The 22,035-nt window shown below is 37.5% G+C and overlaps 3 protein-coding genes and 2 long non-coding RNA genes across 6 annotated transcripts; 3 read left to right on the top strand and 2 right to left on the bottom strand.

The window, feature by feature from the left end:
• The first annotated feature begins 305 nt into the window (after nucleotides 1-305).
• LOC131136470 (PRELI domain containing protein 3B-like) lies at nucleotides 306-4,095 on the top strand. The gene is made up of 6 exons (XM_058083313.1): nucleotides 306-473; nucleotides 1,094-1,262; nucleotides 1,335-1,424; nucleotides 1,572-1,642; nucleotides 2,692-2,794; nucleotides 2,875-4,095. Exons 1-6 carry the CDS (start codon nucleotides 442-444, stop codon nucleotides 2,989-2,991), a joined length of 582 nt encoding a protein of 193 aa, XP_057939296.1. The 5' UTR covers nucleotides 306-441; the 3' UTR covers nucleotides 2,992-4,095.
• A 564-nt stretch (nucleotides 4,096-4,659) lies between these two features.
• On the bottom strand, nucleotides 4,660-10,325 carry bpifcl (BPI fold containing family C, like). 2 transcript variants are annotated; one of them, XM_058084687.1, is made up of 15 exons: nucleotides 10,140-10,325; nucleotides 9,954-10,068; nucleotides 8,877-9,008; nucleotides 8,618-8,773; nucleotides 8,482-8,545; nucleotides 7,994-8,054; nucleotides 7,827-7,918; nucleotides 7,581-7,757; nucleotides 7,405-7,464; nucleotides 5,928-6,095; nucleotides 5,685-5,752; nucleotides 5,582-5,624; nucleotides 5,455-5,518; nucleotides 5,248-5,324; nucleotides 4,660-5,172 (listed from the first exon to the last, which is right to left on the bottom strand). In XM_058084687.1, exons 1-15 carry the CDS (start codon nucleotides 10,237-10,239, stop codon nucleotides 5,113-5,115), a joined length of 1,437 nt encoding a protein of 478 aa, XP_057940670.1. In that variant the 5' UTR covers nucleotides 10,240-10,325; the 3' UTR covers nucleotides 4,660-5,112. The 2 variants fall into 2 exon arrangements, with proteins under 2 accessions (XP_057940670.1, XP_057940671.1); XM_058084688.1 differs by lacking the exon at nucleotides 8,482-8,545 and having other exon boundaries at nucleotides 8,674-8,773.
• On the top strand, nucleotides 7,343-9,487 carry LOC131137114 (uncharacterized). The gene is made up of 3 exons (XR_009131854.1): nucleotides 7,343-7,460; nucleotides 7,571-7,693; nucleotides 8,902-9,487. It is a non-coding gene; the product is annotated as an uncharacterized LOC131137114 (long non-coding RNA).
• A 250-nt stretch (nucleotides 10,326-10,575) lies between the features above and the next one.
• On the top strand, nucleotides 10,576-21,300 carry LOC131137576 (uncharacterized). The gene is made up of 3 exons (XR_009131942.1): nucleotides 10,576-11,069; nucleotides 15,117-15,559; nucleotides 21,106-21,300. It is a non-coding gene; the product is annotated as an uncharacterized LOC131137576 (long non-coding RNA).
• Nucleotides 11,761-15,893, bottom strand: LOC131137575 (vesicular inhibitory amino acid transporter-like). The gene is made up of 2 exons (XM_058085690.1): nucleotides 15,179-15,893; nucleotides 11,761-14,406 (listed from the first exon to the last, which is right to left on the bottom strand). Exons 1-2 carry the CDS (start codon nucleotides 15,566-15,568, stop codon nucleotides 13,219-13,221), a joined length of 1,578 nt encoding a protein of 525 aa, XP_057941673.1. The 5' UTR covers nucleotides 15,569-15,893; the 3' UTR covers nucleotides 11,761-13,218.
• Nucleotides 21,301-22,035: the final 735 nt, after the last annotated feature.

Below are 22,035 nucleotides of genomic sequence, written 5' to 3'. Positions count from 1 at the left end.
TTAACATTACGGTAAGAAATTACGTTTTAATGCGATGCAAAAATATTTTTTTCTTCTTTATTTCGAACATGAAAAACATCCAAAGCACAACAAACCAACCAAAATCAATACAACCAAAAATACCTATGTATTTATAAATGTACACGAAAGTTGACATGTTCCGTCTATAACAACTGCTATACGTATTAAATATGATCCTATTAATCAACAAACCCCCAACTTACAATTTATACCTTCATTTGCAGATGTTAAATACATTAAATACATAAAAAAAGTTAAATGCTGTATACAAACTATTCCTGTCACGCCCGCTAGGGGGAGTGTGCTTGTCGTGCGTCCATGAGAGAAGACGTCTTTTTCCACCCGACCTTTCTTCCCTCTTCACGGCGGTCACGCTGTCATTAGCAGCCGGCTCCCAGTGTCTGACAAACCTGCCAAAACATGAAGATCTGGGTGTCAGAGCACATTTTCAAGTGAGCTTTCTGTCTTTTCCTATACCACATCCGTTACTGTGTAGTTTCTTACACATTTTCCTCATTGAGACGTTTCTTTTCTAGCTTTTAGCAGCAAAGCTAAGTACTTTAACTACACGTTAAAGTATCCAAAATGGATACCAGTCTCATTACTTTGGACACTGTAGTCGCATTTACCGCCAATCTCTGACATTTAAGCTAGCTGACCGAAAGCTAGCCTAACTTTGTGTGTTAGCAGTGTTAGCGTTAGCAGTGTTAGCATCCCGGTGCTAGCACGAGTCAGCTGACTCGTGACTATTTGTCGAGCTTTTCGAGCTTTATTATTTGTCTGTATTTTCTTTTATATATGTCGATGAAACTATTGTTACACGCCAGTCAAATAAAGTGGTAGTTATGTTGTCATATCTGTCATTGCTTATCATCAAGATAGAAGCTGACATAACCGTTATTACATAACGGGCTGTCCAGTGATGCCAGTACAGAAATGCATCTTAAAGAGTTTGTTTCGTGAATTCAACGTAGTTTAATAATAATAATATAGTTATTACCGTAGTTTAATAATTTAGAATTTTTTTTATTGTGTGTTAACATGCTGAACTAAACAATTGATATTTCAACAGCCACCCATGGGAGACGGTGACCAAGGCAGCCATGCAAAAGTACCCCAACCCTATGAACCCCAGTGTGTTTGGTGTGGACGTTTTGGACAGAAATGTGGACAAAGATGGCCGGTTACACAGTAAAAGACTGCTCAGCACAGAGTGGGGTCTGCCGGCCATCGCAAAATCTGTAAGTGCAATTTAATGAAGCCTTTGAAACAGGCAAATGGATGAAGGATTTGATGCGTTCCTTTTCCTGCAGATTATCGGAGTAACAAGAACACACACCTATGTCCAAGAACACTCAGTAGTGGATCCCCGCCTAAAGATCTTTGTGCTCAAATCTACAAATGTGAGTAGCGCTGAATGCAAATTTAAAGAGAAATTGTGTTTTTTTTTTTTTTACATACACAGGCTCCACACTTTAACATAGAATATTTACACAGTAAGACACACTATAAACCTTGCAATCCAACCTTCACTTGTTTGCTCCCTTCAGATCTCCTTCACGAACTTGGTGTCTGTGGATGAGAAGTTGACATACAAGCCACATCCGCAGGACCCTGACAAGTAATTACCTTTATTATTTAGAATTGTATCTTGTTAAAACACTTAATAATGCCTCATGATCATTTGACACAGCAACTCAACGCAAAGAGAGCAAATATTGTGCAGGACCATGTACTGTAAATAATGGGAACATCACTTTTCAGAATCAGAATCGCCTTTATTGTCATTGTATTGCACACAACAAATTTTTGAGTGCGTTTTGTAGAAGGTAAATAAGGAAAAGGATAGAAATAAACAAGTAATAACAATATACATAAATATAAAAGTGGCAGGTGCTGTTCAAAATAAGTGTAAATATTGTACATCAAAAACAATAGTCTATACAGTAACAAAATGTAGAATTGCAGTCAAAAACAATAACAATAGTATTGCAGTCAAAAACAATAATAATGACAATAACAAAATGTAGTATGAATCTTATTGCACATAAGTCCAGTATTACACGTATGAAGCATTATTTACATAACAGTGAGGTGTATGTTTCTTTTTTGACGACGGGCTGCACGGCAGTCAAGTGGTTAGCGTGCAGACCTCACAGCTAAGAGACCCGATTTCAATCCCATCCTTGGCCATCTCTGTGCGGAGTTTGCATGTTCTCCCCGTGCATGCGTGGGTTTTCTTCGGGTACTCCGGTTTCCTCCCACATTCCAAAAACATGCTAGGTTAATTGGCGACTCCAAATTGTCCATAGGTATGAATGTGAGTGTGAATGGTTGTTTGTCTATATGTGCCCTGTGATTGGCTGGCTTGGCGACCAGTCCAGGGTGTACCCCGCCTCTCACAGCTCTCACTTGAAGACAGCTGGGATAGTCTCCAGCACCCCCGCGACCCACGTGAGGATAAGCGGGAGAAAATGAATGAATCACTTTTAATGGCAGTTTTTAAATTTAGTTTTAGCAACACGCATACAGCGTTTGGCTGAAAAGTGATGCAATCTCTGCCGGTGAGTGCGTAATTATTATGGAGCATTATGAGTTCTTATTTTTCAATGATCAATGATTTTTCTAGTAGTTTAGTTAGCTAAGTTGCGCTGTTGTTGTGTCGACCAGGACTGTGCTGACCCAGGAGGCTCTGATCAGTGTGAAAGGTGTCAGCCTGAGCAGCTACCTGGAGGGTCTCATGGCCAACACTATCTCTGTCAACGCTGGCAAGGTGAAGTTTAAAAAAAAAAAAAAAATCTCCACCTAACACACATTAATGTTTTTGAATTAATTTTTTTACTCTTGCCTCAGGGTCGCGAGGCGATGGAGTGGGTCATCCGGCGGTTGAATACAGAAATCGAGGAGCTGGCAGCGACGGCACGCAGCACTATACGCGTACCCATGGCGGCGGCAGTGGCAGACGAATGATAGTGGGTCTCCTCCAATCACGAACTGATGCACTTCTCTTGATGCTTCCCTCTTCCTCCAGGGGGAGCTCACCTCAACTACCAGTAAAGCCTAATGCCGCAGCCTAAACCCCAACTTAATACCCTTTTACTTTACTTTTACTTTTCATGTCTTTTCCACCCTCGACGACCACAAATACTGTAATTGTCGCTCATGCTTGCATTTTTCTTCTGTGGTCCAAGCCAACATGTCCCCCCCACACAGGCAAAATGTCCACAATAATAACAGTGAAATGCTGCAGAGATAAGGACAAGCCAGTGTATGTGCCGCGTGTCTCACTACTGGAAGAAGTACGTAAGTAAATAAGCACTGTCAAACCCACCCATCCATTGTCTATGCCACTTGTCCTCATTGGGGACACAGGGGGTATGCTGAAGCTTATCCCAGCTGACTTTGGGTAGAACATCCTATTTAAAAGTCACTTTCTTCATACGTCTCTCTGTGGTCAGGAGAGGCTGTTACAAAGTATTCTTTTAACGTCAGCTGACCTCATTCTGTCCTTGTTTATCTTTTTTTTTTTTTTAAACCGTCCCTTTGGAAGCCCCTCGTACTTCCTCACTATCTTTTATTCCGCAGTGCCGCTCACTCAAGCATCAAGTGACCATTTTGAATGTGAAAAACATGACAGGAAGGATTTTTGTTTTGTTCTGGGTGCCATCAAATGTGCCATCATCACATATATGTTTTGAAGTAAGTGTTATGAGAATTTCATTTATCTGCCTCAAAATGATTCAACACCCCCCCACATTGTAAATTCTGACTGCAGATTATTAGAGAACAATTTAAAAAGCTGCCTATTTATCATAAGTAGCCATGAATACAAAGTCGGGGGGTTGTTAAATGGTTTTGTAGTTGCAGCTGTGTCTTGTCCATCCACCCATGCAGTATCTCCTTTAATAAACTGATGTTTTCTTATGGGGAACATTTTAAAAAGCAGGGGCTGTAAATAGGTTTATATTTATATTGTCGCGGTGTTACATTCCAAGAATGTCAACCTGTAACTAAAACAACAACAACAAAAAAAGGCACAAATGTGAATAATAAACATGTCACTGTTTAATGACACTGGTGGTGGTGAAATCCTTTGATCTGCACTGAAAGTTGGAATTTTGATTTTTTTATTACACTTTGAAGAGAGACTCTTTTAGGGTGCCAGGGTATAGAATGTAGGTTTTAAAAATTAACTAATAATGCTAACAATAAGCCATCAAAACAGAGTCAATATGAATTAGTGGCTTCATCAATATTCCCTTTTGCTCCCCATATTGGGAAGATAATGAATTTTTTTTTTTTGTTTCAGTCCTTTTTTATGATAAATCCTGCCTAACAAAATGAAAAATATATTTTTAAATCAACTTTCTATGTCCATGTTGGTAGTAAGAAGTAAGTAGTAAGTAGGTAGTAAGTAGTAAGAAATAAAGTAATAAAACTGTCTAATATATGATTCATTAATTAAAATTAATTTAAATTAATTTAAAAAATTTAAACAAATTAATTGAAATTAATTTAAAATAATTAATGAATCATATATTAGACAGTTTTATTACTTTATTTCTTTATTTCTAATTAATTAATTGAAATTAATTGAAAATAAATGTAAACAAATTAATTAATTGAAATTAATTTAAAATAAATTTAAACAAATTAATTGAAATTAATTTAAAATAATTAATTAATCATATATTAGACAGTTTTATTACTTTATTTCTTATTACTTCCAACATGGAAATAGAAAGTTGATTAATGATTGATTGTATAATGGTTGACTAATTAATTATTTAAATTAATTTTCATTAATCTGATAAAATAAAAATAATTGGATTGAGTTTAATTAATTAATCTAATTAATTAGATAATTTTAATTAATTACTCTAATTAATTTTAATTAGAGAATTACGATGTGTAATTTTTTACTACAAGGTGAAGCATTCCTTGTTGTACTTACACTCATACACTAAGATATGTCCTATGAGATACATTGTAGTAGTCTACAGCCATGCCTTTAGTGAGTAATTGTAAGGCGTGGAAAAGTAAAAATGAAGACAATATTTAAAAAATTTTAAAAAGCTGCTCAAATGTGTGCTAACTAAGACGGCGGTCACTTGGCTGCAGTTTAGCATCCGAACGGAAAGCAACAAATCCCTGTTGGGGGGGCACAAAAATCAACAATAAGTCTCCTCTTAAATTCCTTAAAGTGTTTTTATTAGTAGTACTCACCTCTTCTACTGTCAGAACCGAATTGACCAGCAGTGCTTGTGTTGTTTGTGGTAAAGCAAAGCCTGTGGACAGTTTGTCTGCAAATCAAGCAACACCCAATCAACATCCAAGTACTAGAATATCAGAAAAAATGAATTAAAAAAAAAATTAAAAAATAATTTAAAAAAATGAATGAATGCTTGGTTAATTGAGTGTAATCCAACTCACCATTGATATGAGGCAAAACAAACATTTTCATCGCCATCTTTCCCAAGTTTTCCAAAGCAGCGATCTGCAAAGAGAACCTTTTTTTAAACTTGAGGCTCCAATATTTTATTCTGAAGCAAGCGTGTACCTTAAAGGGTCCGATAACAGTTGCTACCAGAGTCAGTGTGAAACTGTTTGAAAAGAGGTTATTACTTTTTGTTCAAAAACAGACACCATTATTGTACTCTCACTTGTCCATTGTCACCGAGCCCTTCAGGAATCCATCATCCGTCCACATTTTGCCCTTGAAGTTTGAATCCTTCATTAAAAAAGAAGTTAAATTTTTATTTCAATATTAAATACAAACCAACATAACTGAAGACATTTTAATTAATTTTAATTAATTTTAATTAATTAATTTTAATTAATTAATTTTAATTAAATTAATTTTCAAAAAACATTTTTCACAGGACCAAGGCCAGTGTAGTGCTCACCACATGCAGTTTAAACAGTGGGGTCCACGTGGCATTGGGCTGGATGGCGAAGGCCTTCACCGCGCCAGGCAAGTTCAGTGTGATGGCCCCGGGGTGGAAGGAGAACACCGGGAAGTTTCTGGCGTAAGTGTGCAGAACCACGGGCAGGTCTGGAAACATCTTTGGCAACTGTGGAAGAATTAAGTTTCCCATGGGGGGGGGGGGGGGGGGGGGGGGGGGGGGGGTCTGAGAAAACTTTTAAAGGTGGGTGACTTTCAGCAAAGCTTCATTTTAAATGGTTTGTGTGGCTAAACAATCCACATTTGGATCAGATGTCCGGTGGGGTACATTGTCATCAACCACAACCACCCATTGCTGGAAATTTTGGCACGCACGCATGTCTGAATTTTCTTATTTTTACGCTTTATGTAGGTAGGTAGATACTTTATTCATCCCCATGAATAATTAAATTGAATTAAATTAAATTAAAAAAATAAAATAGAATAGAATAAAATGATTTAATTATGCATTTATGTTATAATAAAACGGTTAATTAAATATGATAAAGACACTGGTATGTATGTCTGAATTTTCTTATTTTTACACTTTATGTAGGTAGGTAGATACTTTATTCATCCCCATGAATAATAAAATAAAATTATATTTAATTATGCATTTATGTTATAATAAAACAGTTAATTAAATATGATAAACTAAAGACACTGGTATGTATGTCTGAATTTTCTTATTTTTACACTTTATGTAGGTAGGTACTTTATTCATCCCCCTGAATAATAAAATTAAATTAAATTAAATAATGTTTAATTATGCATTTATGTTATAAAACAGTTAATTAAATATGATAACAAACTAAAGACACTGGTATGTATGTCTGAATTTTCTTATTTTTACACTTTATGTAGGTAGGTAGATACTTTATTCATCCCCATGAATAATAACACAAAATAAAATAAAATGATATTTAATTATGCATTTATGTTATAATAAAACAGTTAATTAAATATGATAACAAACTAAAGACACTGGTATGTATGTCTGAATTTTCTTATTTTTACCTACATTTATGTAGGTAGGTAGATACTTTATTCATCCCTATGAATAATAAAATAAAATGATGTTTAATTATGCATTTGTGTTATTATAAAACAGTTAATTAAATATGATAAACTAAAGACATGTCTGAATTTTCTTATTTTTACACTTTATGTACGTAGATACTTTATTCATCCCCATGAATAATAAAATAAAATGATATTTAATTATGCATTTATGTTATAATAAAACAGTTAATTAAATATGATAACAAACTAAAGACACTGGTAGTATGGTAAAGACATACTAAATTAATATACAACAAGAGACGGTTAATTAAGAAGGTGATATATACTGGCACCTAGCGGCCTTTTTGAGTATTGCTATAATTGAGAAATGAATGGTTTTTTTTCCCTTTGGGACACGTGATTAGATAATGGCTTACCTGAGGAATGAAGGGACCCAGTGAACGGGTGTTAAGGTGCACGGGTGATCTGGGAGGTATCTGAATAAAGAAAACAACAATTTATAACATAAAATGTAAATGTGCTATTTTATTAGGTATTCTCTGGAGACGTTTCCAACTACAAGCGGCCATTTTGTCTTCTCAGGTGAGCTCACCATGCTGTCATCGATAAAAATCTGCATTAAATCAGCTGAGAAGTATCCAAAGGAAGCGGAATTGAACGTGAAGTCAGACAGGCCCATGGACAGCATGTAGGCTGGATTCTCAGGTACCATGAAAGGCTGGGCCTCAAAGGGTGGCTCCTTTGGCCTTTTGATGCTGTAGAATTCTCCCTTAAAATGTATGTCAAATATTTATGTGTTAGCTTAAACTAATAAAAAATAATATGTATATTTCCTGACCTGAAAACCAAGGCGAAGACTTGAAGCGTCAATAACAGGTTGGCCAGTGAGAGGCAGGTCCAGAATCAGGTCTCGATTCACCTGGAAATTGACTAAAAAGAATTGAAATGTTTAGTTTTTGTCTCGAATTTTTGGTAGAGTTTCTTTTTGTATCAGTAGTGCAATACCGTTCATAGCCTGTAGATGGCGGTCCAAGTTCACGATAAGTTCTTCCACAGCGTCGCAAAGCTGGCGAGAATGGAAACATTGTTATTTTTATTGAAACATTAATCTCATGACAACACATATTAAATCCAAATAAAAACATAGAATGTAGTTTTTAAGGACTTTGTGCAAAAACACGAATAATACGAATCAAACATCCTCCATGTTACATGAGTGCTAAAGGCTAGCCAAAGATCCTCTATACAACGACAGGAGTGCCCTGTTTTTTTGTTTTTTTTATATGCCTGCTGCAAAAATCGGGACAAAGATCCTCTATATGAACGCCTATATGTGTTAGTTAAAAATAAGACAATGTTTTAATATAATCCATCCACATATACTTATATATGTATAGACTACTACTATGTATATACTGTACTGTATATGACAGTACTATACAAAACTCTAGTCAAAGATCCACACGTTAACTGTTAAAAAGCAGAACACTCACTTTGCCCTCTATTTGACCTTTGATTCGTGCTTTGAGATGCTTCACAAAAGGCTGGAGGATCCAACTGCAAACATGCATGTTTTTTTTTTTTTTTTTTTTTACAATCTATTATAAAACAATTTTTTATATGTGCTACCTGGAGCCGCCGTAGAAACGTAAGTCCACATCTCGAGTTTGAGTATCGCAGCTCACGTTGGTTAAAGACAAATGTCCATCAGCGTCGCTCCCCAGATGCACTACCGAGACCAAGTCCACTCCGAACAGGGCCATGTCGAAAAAGCCACTTCCGTATCTGAAAATAAAAACTATAAATAATTATAATAATACTAATTTGTACATTTTGATTGATCTATCTATCTGAATCAAATCAAGAATTAATGTCATTTCTCACTCACATTATCCCACAATGGGCCCGCCAAGCTCCTGTCAGTGCGATGCTGAAACCTACAATGGACATCTTCAGTCCTGAGACGTCTTGGTAGAACTCTATCGATGGCTCCGCAAAATCACACTTGGCTATGGTGACACTTCAACAAAGAAGAAGACAAGAAAAAAAACAAGTTAAGTACACACTTCTATTAATAAAATAGTGCAACATGTTTTGCATGTTTTACTTTATTTTAATTTTATTTAGCTGCATTGCATTTCTTTTCAAACGTGACATCAAACATTGCTTGTAGTAGTAAAGGTTTCATGATGGCCACAGCTTGACCTTGGAACAGATTATTTATATTTCTAGCATTATTTCTTGTGGAAAAACTAGAAAGAACAATGAAGTTACTTTTAAGTACACGGTCTGTTTTTAATTTATCCCACTCATAGCCCGCCCCCGGGCATGCCCACAATACTGTGATTGGTCACACGCCCAAAGTGCTTCCTAACTATGAACCATATAAGGAAGTCTGTCCCTCTGTGACATCACAAAGGGTCACTTTAACCACGCCTTTTGAAACCAAGTGTTTTGAACCATCCCAAACTTCTTTCAGTGCTCACTTCTAAATGCAGAAACCTCATTATCTGAAACTTTGACATGGTTTAAAATGAGAATACAACATTCTAACTACATTTATAGGTCAGAAAAGTAGAAAAATCATAATAGGTCACCTTTAAGAATGCATGAATGTACTTTGTCCGTCCCCAAAATCAGAGGAAGTTCTTCAACTTCTTTCAACTAAAAATAAATTCAACTAAATAAAACTAAAATAAAGTAAAGCAGACGCTTAACGTGCCCTTTTATTAGTTCCAGAGTCAGACTTAAAAACTTTTAACTGTACAGACAATGTGTGAAGTTACATTTTAGCATTCTTAACTGTCATCCATGTATAAAAAGCCACAGGCAATGTCTAAGTTAACATTTTTCTGGAATGTTACTGTCAATTATAGTAAAATGTAGCGCAAAATGCCACCTTTTTTGGTACCAATTTGGTATTTCATGATAGAACTACAAACAAAATGGCTATGTCGTCTTATACCCGGTTAGCGTGTAGCCTATGTGTCCCAGGAAGCTGAGGGGTATTTCACCGTCCATATCAGGGAATGTGACAAACTCCAGCTTTTCCTGAATCCAGTCTGCAGCAACGTTTTTTCCTTAGAGACAAAAACACACAACACATGCATGTTTCTTGTTAGTACATGCAAAATGATATAGATCTACTTACCGTACTGGAGTCCTTTGTTGGTCAGGATGACTTGTACTGCAGGGTTTTTTTCTCCATATGTGCAAAAGATGAGTGCCGTTATCATGATGGGAAGAAGCATTTTGATATCAGAATCGAGGCTACTTTAATAAAAGCTGCTGCCTTTCTGCTGTTTCTGAAATAATGCAGTGTTTTATTTCCTGTATTACTGAGAAGTGAAACCTAACATATGACTTCTGTGTTTGTGTGGGCGGCTGTCCCAAAAATTTGCTGAACTGAAGTGAAACTGTCCTTCTCTTTAGTTTTTCATCACTAATACGTATTATTAAATAGATCGTTTATTTCAGTGTTTTTTCTGAGCCATTGCACGTTTGTTTACATTGTTAAAATCTAAACAAACCACCTCACGTGCGGTCACGGAACGAAGCAATCGGGTACGTGTTGCCACACGGACGAATATTACATTGCTCTGCTAGTCTTTACACCACGGACACTTGACAATGACATAATAGTTGCAGAAAATGATTAATAAATGTTAATTTAAAAAAACGGATATTGGATAATTCCTCATGGAACACTATTGTGCCGCGGGACGGTGGTTGAACTGGTCTATCTATTTAACGAGAATGTTCTGTTGCTCCTACTGATAAAACCGCTAGCTAAAGATTCTCCATACGACACCGCTGTTCTGCTGTTTTAAGGAACTAGTGCAAAGGGCTTTGGTATTTTTAACCAAAGATTCATTATATGAGAGTGTGATATATTGTTTGTGTTGCAATGTGTTTATTAAAAAGGGTTACATCTATTTAAAATTGCTTTACAATTCACTCTGAATCAGTTAATCGGGGATCGATTGTCTATGTCTGGCGGCGGCACTCCATTCTGGATGAGGATGCTAGAGGGAGACATCGTTTCCGACCATTCTTATTCACATATTTCCCCCTTTTTCAGGTATGTCACGAACATTACATGTAATGTGAGTATTTTTTAGCATGTTTGGTGCATTTTGGAAACTTTTTGAGACATAGTTTGGTACCGCGTTGTAGATGCTACATGGTACTGTAAGCTAGCTAAGCGACCTGTAAGCTAGCTAACAGACGTCTGTTAAGAGTGTAATGTCACGGTTTATGTTTAATGTATGTATTTGTTTAGGTAGACATGTACAGTATATGTTCTTTATTTAGATGTTTGAAATAACATACAAATTATTTGTGTTTGAATCGACTGAAAAAGTACATTGTGTTGTTTTGTTGACTTGCTGTGCAGGTCTACTTGTGGGAAACAAAATGGCTACCGTGTGCTTGACAGATGTTTTTGTGTGTGTGAAATAAATAATTTTTTAAAAAAGCATTCTTGATGAGGATGCCAGAGGGAGACATCGTGTCCGGCCATCCTTATTCACATATTTCCCCCTTTTCAGTGTTATAACAAGAGCAGTGCTTTGCTGTTTTTAAGGACCCACTGCAAAGATTGTTTACTGTACATGACAGGAGCGCTCTGCTGCTTTGACTGAAAAAATATATATAGTTAAAGATCTTTATATTTGACAATATGGCAAAAACGCTTGTTGAAGATCATTCATTGATCATTCCATCACTTTACTGTATTTACAAATCCCATTTTCTGCAAGAAAACATTGTAATCAGCAGCCATAAAATATTTCATTTATTGATCTCTTCATTCCACAAATACTCTTTGTCTCACACACCATGATTAGTTGCATTAAATCACAAGTTGACAGGTTCCACAGGGAAGAGAATATCATCCAACAAACAGAACACTTTTTCATACGACACAAAGAGGAGCCACTTGCTTGCACTTTTTAAATTCACTCCATCCAGAATGACACAGAGAAAACAAACGATCTCTACCGAAGTTGAAGAAATGTACCCCAAACAAAAAAAAAAAAAGAGATGAGTATTAGTCAAACCACTACACAGAATATATTCACGGCAGGTTATGACCACCATCTTTACTGCAGGGTGCTGGCTCGATTTTATTAAGAGGTTTGTGCATTCCTGTATTGCATTAATATCGTGATATCCAAATCAGTGAAGTATCATGAGTTTTACCTCTGCATACGCTTTAAAATATTGCATTTGACTATTGTACTATTGTTTGCAACATCACCTCTATTAATACGGACTGCGGTTTGCTTCTTACCGCTACGAAAACATTGGCTCTATTAATGTTGTGTCGGTCAAAGAGCCTTTTAACTTTCTCATGCACTCCGAACCATTATTAAAGTTTAAAAAATTAACTTATTTACAATTATTTTTAACACCCTCTGCACAAAATATTAATCAGCCATGCAACATCCTGCCTAAGAACCCCACTCTGGATTCCATCTTCCACACTATAGACCACTTGGTATTAAAAATCTTGTCCACACATAGACACACACTCATAAACTAAATTACACAACCTGTGTCTCAATTCCAATACTCCCATCAATACACTTCATTATGTATAATATGGACGTCATGTACTTAGATCCCTGTTTGGACGCTTTTACCGTACACTATATAATATGTATGGAAGCACGCAAATTGAGACACATAGTGTACACAGTATACTTATCGAAGTGTGCTGACGGTAGCATCGGTTCACTTTTTTTTTTTTGACACTTGTATAACAGTTAAGCATGTTAAAATGTCTGTATTAACATAAATATGGCAGCAGTTTGACCACAGAACACAAACATAATTGAAGAGGGTGTATATTTCTTTTCCCGAAATTATTGTTTTGCATGTGGGACGTATTAGCTAAGTAGCAGCTGGAATATCTAAACAGCAAACAAAACAGTTTTTACGCACATGCAGTACGTGACATACGCAAACCCCGAGTATGAACACGTACTCACACACACGTGACTTGAGGACACAAGTGTCTTCGCCGTCCGTAAAGGAGACTTTTATATTACATCATGATTGTAGAGTTTATTATTGCACGTCATCATCACAAAAAGGCAAAATCAAAAGTTATACAATTTACACAATATAATTGTTTTTTTCTTCCTCTGGATGAGGTCACTGCCACCTGCTTGGTCGGGTAGCGGTTTGGGATGAAAGGTGAATAAAAACACCAAAAAAAAAAGCTCTCAGTCTTGGATATTGTACCTGAAAGCTTCTATGAGCCCTTCAATGGAGTGAATGAAACCCGATACGGCGCAAATACCCCCGATGACAAAAATAGCCACGTCGAAGAAAACGTGATGCCACAGCAGGTTCCTCCACTGCAGCTTCAGATGAAAGAGGCTTGGTAACAGGAAGCACAAACCGGCGCCTGTGAGGCTCCCGGTGAGACCCATAAGAAGCGCAAAATGCGGAACAAAAACGGCCATTAGAAGAGTGAACACCACAAGAGCAACACGGAGCCCCAGACCCCAGGATTTGAGCTGGCCGCCGGGGCCGTAGCAATTGGGGAACAAGGCCTGCCCACCATCCTGGAAGAGCGACTTCTCCAGGACTTCCACAGCGGCGAAGAAAGGCAGCGGATAGGACAGGAGCGCTTTAGCTACCAAAAAGATGTTGACAACAGCACGGATAGCGGACGGGAGGTTATCCGTAATGACCTCCTTGGTGGCGTCGGCCCATGTCAGGTATGCCACCAAGGCGAAGAGACCCTTGAGGACGCAGGCGGCGATATGCGTCCACTCCATCATGCAGTGGAACTCAGAAGGCCGCTGCATGTTGCCTTCCAGCGACGGCAAAAAAATCTGCGAAGTGTAGCTGAAGACGATAATACCGATGGAGATGGGGAACTTCTTGACATCGATGTAGAACTTCACCTTCTCCCATGCCCACTCACGAGCACGGGAGAGGCAGTACGCAATCACGAGGACGTTGATAACAATGTGGGCTATCGTGCACAGCAAACTGAACTTGGACACGGCTTTCAGGTTTTTTAGGAAAGCGCACGGAAGCAGCGCCGCCGTTGCTACCACCGACCACGCCTTCTGAGAAACAGGAAGACCCGGGAAGCTGTTGTACATCAAGTTGCCGCTCACCACCACATACAGAATACACGTCATGACCAGCTCGATGATTTGCGCCACGTTCACAACGTGGCCGCCCAGAGCGGGAAAGCGTGGTGCACAACAGGCGTTAGCCACGTCCACGTAGGTGTCGCGGACCCGCACTTTGATACCATCCTCGTTTTCTTCATAGAGACAGGCGATGAGGATCTTGCCCGTGTAGCAGCACACCACTGCTGCAAAGATGATAAGAAAGAGACCCAGGTAGCCACCATGCAGGATGGCATAGGGCAGGCCGAGGACGAACATGCCCTGCAGGGGGGGGGGGACAAACAAGCATGGCCGAACCGTCACAAAAACATGGAGGCTGCACCTTACATAATCTTTTCATTACAGAAAAAAAATATTTTTTAATAATTTATACCATAGATAAAACATATAAACAAACAAATTCATTTAATTCATCAATATTAATTTTATAAAACTGCTTTTAAATATTTTTAATTGCATAAAAACAGCTACATTGTTGATAACATAATTTACATAATTCCCCCTTATCATCAATCACCAGTGGTTTGACCCTATCATTTAAATTCATTCATTTAGGATTTAAACCGTATTATAACAGTAGGTTTTTGTTGCTTTTTTTTATTATTATTATAATTTTTGCCGCCTTCACTGAGCCACAGCACTGATAAAAGGATTTACATAATTTCTCTTACTAATACATCGGTTTCATTTTAATTTAAAAACCAAAAAAAATCATTTTTGAATAGTTGATTTCGATGTTTTTTTTTAATATTTGTGTATTTGCTACCAAAATATAATTCGCACCCTGAGGGTAGAAGATTTAAATAGTAGGGATTTTATAACACTATTTTCAAAATGTCTTTTAATTCATTGTAGCCTTTATTTGTTGTAATTTTTATGTACTTTTTTACATTAAAAATGTTATACATTTTAATGTATTTTTGGTATGTTGAAATTGTATAACATTATTTTTTTTATTCGTATTTTAATAGGCTGTCCTCCTGTGCCGTGTTGCGTTCAAGGTGACATTAGGCCCAATCCGGACGACGTGTACCTGAATGGCATTAGTGACGTTCCATCCAGCCTCCCACGACGTGATTTTGGGCTTGTCCTCGTCCAGGGATCCCCCGGTCTTAAGTGACGCGGACCTGGGTCCGGTTCCGTCCCTCTGGTAGTGGCTGTCCCCGGCCTCGAGGCCTCCTTCACCGCCGCCGCCGCCACCGTCATCATCGTCCCCTCCTTGGAAGGTGTCCATTTGCATGCCTTGCCTGTAGTCATAATCCAGGTCGTCGCACTCCGCGAAGCCCACGCCCTCTTCGTCCGTGGCGGCCTGGAAGCCGAGGCGGGCGAACACGCCGCTGACCTTGGCCTGGGACTTGTTGGAGACCGTGTGGGCCGCGTTGGTCAGCTTGTTGGTCAGCTTGTGTCGGATCAGGTGAGCCATTGTCTCCGCTTAATCGTCAAAATCCAGAAAGCGAGAAATTAAATTAAATTTTATATAATAATAATTTTTTAATGTCCTTGCTGGTGCTGCACAGTCATGTCGTCGAGTCCCAACACCGCACTCCAAAAAAAAAAATCCTCTCGGCTCGCTCGTCCATCATCCAGCCCCCCCACTAAAAATACTTTAAAAAAAATCAACCTTAAAAATATACCCTTGTTCGTTTCAATATTAATAAAATAATTGTTAAATATATGAAACTGGAAGCAGGGAATGTGTGACTGCTACGTCGTACAAGGACAAGGAGAGATAGAGAAAGGGGGAGGCAGTCACGACAAATCACGTGGAAAAGTGCGCGCGTGTGTGTGTGGGGTGGGGGGGGAGAACCCACGCAATTGACAGTGTGACATTATGAATGAAGCAATGATGACACCTTACTTCCTGTCTACGTTATTTACCCATATTTATCGACATTTTTGTGCAAAATTGCAATTTTTCACATTTCTATTTTATACGTTTTGTGTGATGGAATTATTGCACACTATAAACCCACATATCACTTTAAAAACACAAGAAATACATATTATTAACAATTTACCAGAAAGGTGTTTTTTTTGCCTTATTGGTCCACAAAAGCCAATGATCAAAAACAGTATAATACAATTATTCATTCATTCATTTTCTATACCGCTGATCCTCACTAGATTTGCGGGGGTGCTGGAGCCTATCCCAGCTGTCTTTGGGCGAGAGGCGGGGTACACCCTGGACTGGTGGCCAGCCAGCCAATCACAAGGCACATATAGACAAACAACCATTCACACTCACATTCATATTTTAATTTTAATTAATTTTTTTGACTCAGTTTTCTTTTTTGACAGGGCACATATAGACAACCATTCACACTCGGAATTTTAATTTTAATTTTAATCATTTTCCACTGCTTTTCCTCATGAGGGTCGCGGGGGTGCTGGAGCCTATCCCAGCTGTCTTTGGGCGAGAGGCGGGGTACACCCTGGACTGGTGGCCAGCCAATCACAGGGCACATATAGACAAACAACCATTCACACTCGCATTCATATAATTTTAATTTTAATTTATTTTTTGTTTTCTTTTTTTGGACAATGTGTCCTAATTAACAGCTGGGATAGGCTCCAGCACCCCTGCGACCCTCTTGAGGATAAGCGGTAGAAAATGAATGAATGAATGAATGTTTCCTAATTAACGTCTTTATTTTGCACCCTGCCGCTGGGAGCTCAAAACAGGCCGATGCGTCACACACAAGATGTTGCACTAAACACACACACACATCTGTTTTTGCACATCTGTCGCATCTAAAATGGAAAACACCGAGAATTTCTCTACAGTATTTTGTTTCTAAAAGCAAATATTCCCTTTATATAGACTTGTACTGTTTTCTCATGCATGCACTTTGCAGCTTAAAAAAAAAAAATTAATAGAACATATTGTATTCCGGATTAGCAGCAGCAGCAGGCTGCAAGAACGCAACTCGTTGCTGATATGATGAGCATGCATGGCCTGCAGCAAGCGTGCAACCGTGGAAAGCTCCCACCCGCACGCACATCTTCATGCATCTCCGTACTAAACCGTATTGTTTTAACGATGTATCGTATTATATCATGTATTTGAAGACGCATACATATCCAACATACTGTAACATATATATATATATACAGTATATAGGATAAATACGATTATTTCTTCCCTACCTCAGCTCTCCGCATGCAGCTTACATATAATCTGCTGTGACAAGGCTGAGCAAGTGTCATCGTTTTTTTTTCTTCCTATATAGCAAAAAAAAAGAGTGAGTGGGGGGAGCACAAAGCAGCCAGATTTTAAAAATATTAATCAAAAATAATAATAATAAATAATATGAATGATGGAATTAGGTGAATTTAAATGGTGCATGTTTTCATGCTTGGCTTTGCATGCATGCATGCATGCATGCAGCTGCTGTTGGTGCTCAGGCTCACACAGCGCTTGTTGTTTACTGTGTCACCCACGTCTGACTAGGCGTGTGTGTGTGTGTGTGTGTGTGTGTGGAGTTAGGAGATAGCCACAGTCCTTCAGGCATCTCACCCCTCCCCCTTTATCCCCCCCCCCCTTTCCCTTTCCTCATCATGGTCACATCATGCACACACTGGATCGGCTGCAAATGTCACATGTACACGCATATAGTATAAGTACACACTCTGCAACTAAATGAATAATATTTTATTTTTGTACAGTGATTTTGTAGTCTATTATTATTATTGTGCATATTTGTTTATTTTCTTTTTTTTACAAATCACATTATATATTATTATATTATTATTTTATATTATTATTATTTATTATTATATATTATTATTATATATTTTCTTATTGCATTTTTAAAATATATTTGCATATTTGTTTATTTTCTATTTTTACAAATCAAATTATATATAATTATATATTATTATTTTATATTGTTATTATTATTTATTATTATTATATATTATTATTATATTATATATTTTTTACATTAATTGAATTTTTTCCTCGAAGCTCCTATAAAAAATAATTTAAAAAAATGTCTACCTTCTTTGAAAAGGTATTTTAAATTGGTTGCCAGGGTAACCAATGTAGCTTTTACCTCTACATAAAAGCATTAATTCAACGCTGTGTGTGTGTATATATTTACTATTTTTTACAAATTTAATTATATATATTTTTTACATTAATTTAATTTTTTCCCCAAAGCTCCTATAAAAAAAATATTTTAAAAAATGTCTACCTTCTTTGAAAAGGTATTTTAAATTGGTTGCCAGGGTAACCAATGTAGCTTCTATCTCTACATAAAAGGATTAATTCAACACTGTGTGTGTGTGTGTGTAGGCCCGATACGGAGAGGCTTATAGCCGCATCTTAACACTGCTGACTGGGAGCCATAATCTCTGATAGTTGCCATGGTCACAGCAGCAATTGGACGTGTGTGTGTTGATATTTGATTGTGAAAATTGATTTTTTTTTTCAGCACCCCCCCCCCCCTTTGTATTTTAGAGTCTTGATCATGACTTAGCTAACTGAAACAGCCTTTATGTAATTATTATTTTTTTAAAAAAGAGATTTTATACAGTAAATTATGACACACATAAATGCATGGAAAGTGGCAGGTGCACAAACACATTCACCCCCCTTCCCCCCCACCTCCCGGCGCATAAAAACCCCAAACAGTGCAGCATGGCTCAAAGGGGCCACCGAGTGAAGAGAGCTGCAGTGACAGACTCTTGTTGTGGAGGAGAGATAAAGGTCATAGTGCACGTTTCTCTGAGTGAAGTGGATGTTTGTGTGTTTGCATGCATGTCAGGGTGTGGAGGGAAAAAGTCGCAGAGGTTGAAGATGAGGTTGAGGTGGTGTCTGTGATTGTTGTGGTGCTTCATCTCCTGTTATCTGTTATCAAAGGTCTACCTTGATATCAGGCCTGAGGCTAACACTAATTGGCATACTCTCATAATAAGTATCCAGTATATAGGATGGCATCGTGGTATCATATTGACAGGTTAGGATACGAATACGAATAGAAACCAAACTGACCAAATCCACTGCCTTCCTGGACTGGTGGCCAGCCAGCCAATCACAGGGCACATATAGACAAACAACCATTCACACTCACATTCATACCTATGGACAATTTGGAGTCGCCAATTAACCTAGCATGTTTTTGGAATTAACCGGTATAGTGTCCTATACATTCGCTGTGGTTTTGGATTGTGTTGTAATGCGCACGGTGTACGAGTGGTTAGCGCAGACCTCACAGCTAGGAGACCCGAGTTCAATCCCTCCCACATTCCAAAAACATGCTAGGTTAATTGGCGACTCCAAATTAAAAAAATACAAGTAATTTTAATTTTAATTTTAATTTTAATTTTAATTTTAATTTTAATTTTAATTTTAATTTTAATTTTAATTTTAATTTTAATTTTAATTTTAATTTTAATTTTAATTTTAATTTTAATTTTAATTTTAATTTTAATTTTAATTTTAATTTTAATTTTAATTTTAATTTTAATTTTATGAATGTGAGTGTGAATGGTTGTTTGTCTATATGTGCCCTGTGATTGGCTGGCCCAGGGTGTACCCCACCTCTCGCCCATAGACAGCTGGGATGGGCTCCAGCATCCCCTGCGACCCTTGTGAGGAAAAAGCGGTAGAAAATGAATGAATGAATGAATGTGAGTGTGAATGGTTGTTTGTCTACATGTGCCCTGTGATTGGCTGGCTGGCCACCAGTCCAGGGTGTACCCCACCTCTCGTCCGAAGACAGCTGGGATAGGCTCCAGCGTGAGGATAAGCGGTAGAAAATGAATGAATGAATAAATGAATGTAACACGCCCACCATGTTTGTATAGGTGGTGTCCACCATGTTTTTTTTGGTCCACCATTTTGTGGCATGTTTTGTTGCATTTCCACCATGTTTGTGAACTTCCAACATTGTAGATATTTTGCTACTTATATTGCAGCATGTCCTCCCTGATTATAGATTATGTTTTTCCCACATCTGATTATATATTATATACTTATATTTAGTGTAAATGTTCATCTCCTTCATCTTGCTGGAGACTGGACAAAATGGAGGCATGACAACACCACTCAGCTGTAAGCAGCACGCATGTCAGGCCTTGGAGGGGTGGACCCCGAGTGTGTGTATTGAGAGGGCAGGCATGTTTTGTGACGGTATGTGTGTGTTGGTCTCGTAAGCAAGTATGCCACTGTGTGTGTGTGTGTGTGTGTGTGCGTTTGAGAGGGTGAGTTGACCCAGATCTGCTTATTAGCATCAGGAGGAGGGTGGAGGAGGGGGGTGGGCATCAGTCACTTAGAGCTTTGTGCCTGAGCAGTGAACTGTGCTCGTGTTTTGGTGACACACCATCATACAGTAACCCCCCCCACCCCCCACCTCCTCCTAACACACCAATTGCTTCCTTATTCCTCTCCAACTCCTCCATCCATCGCTGTCTGCACTATCCAAGAAATAAATGCCAATAACGCCACTGCATGCTATATTGCTAATTTATTATGCTCAGTAAAATTTCATTACAGTTACATCTTAATTCAAATTATAACAAAAAATATGTGTGTTACACAAAAAGCCATACTGTTTTTGTCCAGTGAAAACATGTCTCTCCATCATTTTTTTTAATTGAAGGCAAAATGTAAATAAAAAAAATAGTAGCTTTTCAATAGACGATGATGATGCAGCACTTAACATAACACCTTAAATGTAATCTTATATGAAGCTCTTAAACATTCATTCATTCATTTTCTACCACTTGAAGGGTGCTGGAGCCTATCCCATAGCCTATTTAATTTAACGATACGTCGTAATTTTTAATTTTAATTTTAATTTTAATTTTAATTTTAATTTTAATTTTAATTTTAATTTTAATTTTAATTTTAATTTTAATTTTAATTTTAATTTTAATTTTAATTTTAATTTTAATTTTAATTTTAATTTTAATTTTAATTTTAATTTTAATTTTAATTTTAATTTTCCTCACCAGGGTCGTGGGGGTGCTGGGTGCCCAGCTGTCTTCGGGCAAGAGGCGGGGTACACCCTGGACTGGTCGACAGTCAGCCAATCACAGGGCACTTATAGACAAACAACCATTCACACTCACATTCATACCTATGGACAATTTGGAGTCGGCAATTAACTTAGCATGTTTTTGGAATGTGGGAGGAAATCGGAGCACCCGGAGAAAACCCACGCATGCACGGGGAGAACATGCAAACTCCACACAGAGATAGCCGAGGGTGGAATTGAACCTTGGTCTCCTAGCTGTGAGGCCTGCGTGCTAACCACTCTGCTCTTAAACATAATTTACTTTAATTATCTGATTTCAGTTTAGACAACATGCAAATAAAATTGATCAATTATCTTAAAATGATGTGTTCTCTCTTTCTGTTATTGTTGTTGCAGTACAGGAAGTGGAAAGCGGTTATGAGCAACATTAGGACAGCAACACTATGATTGAATGCTTGGATCATAAATGCTTGCATCATAATGAATGGGATACATGCTAATACTTTCAAATTGTGTTTCATCATTTAATGATATTGCCTATATTAGTGTTGATGATCACAATACATATTGTTGGCACTATTATGTATGTATTATTATATATAAATGTTGCCCCGATAGTAATCCACTCTATAATGTACTGTACACTGGGTTTGCTAAGACTGCGCCCTCTGGTGGTAAATACCGGGATTTCCCACAAAAATAATAATAAGATAAGATGTATAATATTGTATGTACTGTAAAAGATGACATCTTTGCGTATTTGTATAAAGGCTCATAATGAACTGTTGTAACAAATAACAAATAAATAAAAAAATACATAACGTTAAATATTTTAACGTCTTTAATTCCTTCCTAAGACAAGTTATATTAAACAGTTTTATAATCGAATTAATGTATTTCGAATTAT

Source organism: Doryrhamphus excisus, chromosome 10, assembly GCF_030265055.1.
Source record: "Doryrhamphus excisus isolate RoL2022-K1 chromosome 10, RoL_Dexc_1.0, whole genome shotgun sequence".
Taxonomy (NCBI): Eukaryota; Metazoa; Chordata; class Actinopteri; order Syngnathiformes; family Syngnathidae; genus Doryrhamphus; species Doryrhamphus excisus.
Note: the sequence above shows the minus strand (reverse complement) of the source record. Positions and strands in the feature narration are given on the sequence as shown.

What these genes read in the sequence shown, in the direction of transcription:
- LOC131136470 (XM_058083313.1), top strand. Translation starts at nt 442, where the DNA reads ATGAAGATCTGGGTGTCAGAGCACATTTTCAA. An exon ending in TGCCGGCCATCGCAAAATCT is followed by an intron (nt 1,263 to 1,334) that starts GTAAGTGCAATT and finishes CTTTTCCTGCAG; the next exon opens with ATTATCGGAGTAACAAGAAC. An exon ending in TTGTGCTCAAATCTACAAAT is followed by an intron (nt 1,425 to 1,571) that starts GTGAGTAGCGCT and finishes TGCTCCCTTCAG; the next exon opens with ATCTCCTTCACGAACTTGGT.
- bpifcl (XM_058084687.1), bottom strand. Translation starts at nt 10,239, where the DNA reads ATGCTTCTTCCCATCATGATAACGGCACTCATCTTTTGCACATATGGA. An exon ending in AAGGTCAAATAGAGGGCAAA is followed by an intron (nt 8,055 to 8,481) that starts GTGAGTGTTCTG and finishes CATTCTCGCCAG; the next exon opens with CTTTGCGACGCTGTGGAAGA. An exon ending in CCATCTACAGGCTATGAACG is followed by an intron (nt 7,919 to 7,993) that starts GTATTGCACTAC and finishes AATTCTTTTTAG; the next exon opens with TCAATTTCCAGGTGAATCGA.
- LOC131137575 (XM_058085690.1), bottom strand. Translation starts at nt 15,568, where the DNA reads ATGGCTCACCTGATCCGACACAAGCTGACCAACAAGCTGACCAACGCG. An exon ending in ACGTCACTAATGCCATTCAG is followed by an intron (nt 14,407 to 15,178) that starts GTACACGTCGTC and finishes CCCCCCCTGCAG; the next exon opens with GGCATGTTCGTCCTCGGCCT.